The following is a 3,255-nucleotide window of genomic DNA, read 5'->3' on the forward strand; positions in this document are numbered from 1 at the left end:
AACCATCAATGTTTCTCCAACAGGCAACCATCAATATTATTGGGGTGAAATTGAGTTCAGAGATTTGGAGCCCAGCTCACTGTGTGCTACGTTATCATTGCGAAGTGCGGTGCATGAATGGACCGTACCCTTTGGGGTCCAGGTGAGGTACTGATCAGAGTGGGTCTCCATTGGGGTTCATTGTGGGCCCATAGCATGCTTACTGAGTGCCCACTTGGGAGTCACTGTGCACTCTTATGACAGTATGTCTGAGGTCAGGCTGCGTGCCAGTTTGAGCTGGATTGAAGCCGTCATGTGCTGCTTTGTATACTCAGTGTGTTTGTGTGCGTTGGTAGATAAGGACAATTCAACAAATCAGTAAATAATTTGCTTAATACACAAACCCAGAATTGTCATTATGAAATCCTACACCCCGACCTGATGTACCCTTTGGACCTGCTGGCAAACACGTTCCAACCTAATTCTGGGGAAGGCTTCCTCGTCTGTAGATACTGGGGAACAAACCAAGCCCCCAGCAGCTTCTTAAAAGGCTGACCAGCTCGGATGAGCCTCAGTCATTGTTACTTCTGTGACGAGCAGCTATCATCTGAGATCTCTGTGTTTTCCTTCACAGCTGTAGCATCATGAATCTGTGGCTCAGCACTCATTTCCTGGTCGCGGGGCTGTTTCTGAGCAGCTGGGCTCTGACACCTGAGGAATGCCGGCCTCTAATCACGCCTTTGTCTATGACGCCCTCCATGGTAAGTCTTCATCTGTCTGGGTTTGTCTATGAGGCATTAGCACTGAAGCAGAATTCAGCTATTTGGGAAGTTCCTCCTCAGTTTATGCCTTTAGCGTTGGCATTACGTTGAGTCAGAGCGCAGCAAACATTTCTAAGATGAACACACAATAACACAATGAAAAAGTACTTCAACCATTTGCCAAGAAGTGACTGTTTCTGCTCCAGGTAGTTAGCTAATGTGTTTGGATCAGTGCTGCAACTTGGGAACCGGTCAAATATATATGTATATAGCGTGCAGTGGACTGAATGTTTTTCATGCAGATGGTTCTAAGAGTCTTTGAGGATTCCGTTAGAAACTGAAAAATAATCACAAATCAGTGGCACAGTTGTGTTGTAGTGAAGCCCGAATATCAGAGAAAAGGACCAAACTCGGGGTAGTCGATATTGATAAAGACCTAGTCTCCTTCTGCTTCAAGGCTTTGTGTTATGCTCCACTAAACAGGTTCAAATGTAATTCATTTTAAAAGATTCAATATTAGAGAATTAGTCCAATTTTCAACCCATTATTGAATGATGGTTGTGTCTGCTTTCACTAACTGACTTCCTGTTTGTGTACAGATATACGGCAAGTCACACTTCCTCTTTGGTTACACTGATAATGAAGTTTACAACGGCTTCATGAAGAACATCGAGAGCTACAAGAATAATGTCATCCCGTCAACATTCGGCCCAAATGCACTTAATGTGTCTACGGAGAACAAGTTGTGAGTTGTTAACAATTTAACATGTACAGACAATGTACACAATCTGTAAATTATAGATCAATCAAAATACACTTTCAACATGTTTAGCATTGACATGTTTTCTCCACTGGAAGGACACCCTAAAAAGTCCAGGAGCAATATTTGCAATAATAGTAAAAGGACATTGACCTGAGAAGTAGTTTGAGGAAACAATTCCAGCTCAATGTCCACTTAGAGCTTTCAAACGGATCACTCAGTGTTCAGCAGTGGGAGGAATCTTAACTTTTGAAGCTCACATGGAGGAGAAGGTATACATGATGTTCGAAGATGAACTCAGCTCTTCCTCTTGTCTCTTTCTCAGAAATGGAACCTGCCTGTCTTTAAACATGAACGCAACCGTTGAAGACAATACTCTAATAATGAAATGTAAGTTACCTGATCCAACACCATGCTGGAGTTTCTACATCTTTGTTGTGTTAGTTCTGTCAGTCAGAGAATCCAGCCAGAGAGATCATGTTTCTGATTATTAAAAGCTGCAGATTCATCACACATATCGTCCTGCTGACTTCAGATGCTACAGAGTTGATAGCATGGCTGTGGACTCTTTCAACTTCCATCATCACTGATTAAAACAAACACAACCTCTGCAGCACAGGGAAAGTGAAGAGAACCTCTGTCCTGTCTGAGGACATCGCTGGAATATATCAAACACAAAATATGTTTGTGGAAAGTCTACCAGAAGAACATTGGTAGATTTTCAGTGGAGATGATTAATATACAGTTTCTGTCCTCAGTCGACAACTTCACATCCCTGAACCACATGTTGCCGACCTGTGACGGCTGTCTGCTCTATAGCTTCAACCGCACCGTCACATACCTGGACAAAATGTACAAGAAGATGGGACTCAACGATGACATTACAGCGGAGGAGCACATCATGAGTGGTCTTCATCTGTTTGGTAGGAAGGAACAAGCCTGAGAGAAAACATGTCTAAATATAAATAAAACACATTTCATATGTGAAGCATTCATCCTGTTTTGTTGTTTTGTCTCCAGCAAGAGGAACAACCTTGAAGGACTCTGAGCTGGAACATTTCAGGAAGCAGGCGAGCTGCCTCGGCTTCAACAGAGAACCAGACTTTATCTACGACCCCAAGAACGGTGCTTCACCTTTTAGACCTGTCTGATTAAACTATGACATGAAGACGTGTGATGACAGACTGAACTGATTTCTTTCTTTTTGTCTCTCTGTCTGCAGATTTCTGTGCTGAAGGCGAGGGGCTGAAGATGATCGACGAAGAGCAACACTCATTAGATATTTCAACTGAAACTGAGTAGAGACAAAAAGTGACTAAAAACATGTCTTTTGTATTCATAATCTAATGAAACACAAACAGGTTTTCAAACTGTGGAGGTGTGGATGGAGAGAGTTGAGGTAAAGATACTGTGTGGAGTGCATGGGAGTGGACAAATAAGATTGCAAATGTATATATCATTCCTATTAGAAATCCGTTAACAATACACAGCAATGACAAAAATCACACACTACTACATTTAGCATAAAACATATGTTCAAATCACAACATGGCTATACCAAATGTCATATCTTTTATATATAAAGCCTCTATTGAGGTTTATCAATGAAGCTTTGAATGTCTATTGTCCTATGTTATGATGTCAACAACATTAAAAATGGAAAAGAAATATGATTTCTTGTTATTCTTACTGCTGTTAGATTGCTACTAGAATGCCTTGTTGTGAATTGTACTTTCTTGGTTCTTGTTCTGAGTT

At 41.4% G+C, this 3,255-nt stretch overlaps 1 protein-coding gene across 1 annotated transcript; it reads left to right on the forward strand.

Moving 5' to 3' along the window:
• Positions 1–601: 601 nt before the first annotated feature.
• LOC117739351 lies at positions 602–2,839 on the forward strand. The gene is made up of 6 exons (XM_034545707.1): positions 602–740; positions 1,340–1,485; positions 1,826–1,890; positions 2,259–2,423; positions 2,521–2,625; positions 2,723–2,839. Exons 1-6 carry the CDS (start codon positions 624–626, stop codon positions 2,800–2,802), a joined length of 678 nt encoding a protein of 225 aa, XP_034401598.1. The 5' UTR covers positions 602–623; the 3' UTR covers positions 2,803–2,839.
• The last annotated feature ends 416 nt before the right edge of the window (positions 2,840–3,255 follow it).

This window comes from Cyclopterus lumpus, chromosome 11, assembly GCF_009769545.1.
Source record: "Cyclopterus lumpus isolate fCycLum1 chromosome 11, fCycLum1.pri, whole genome shotgun sequence".
Classification (NCBI taxonomy): Eukaryota; Metazoa; Chordata; class Actinopteri; order Perciformes; family Cyclopteridae; genus Cyclopterus; species Cyclopterus lumpus.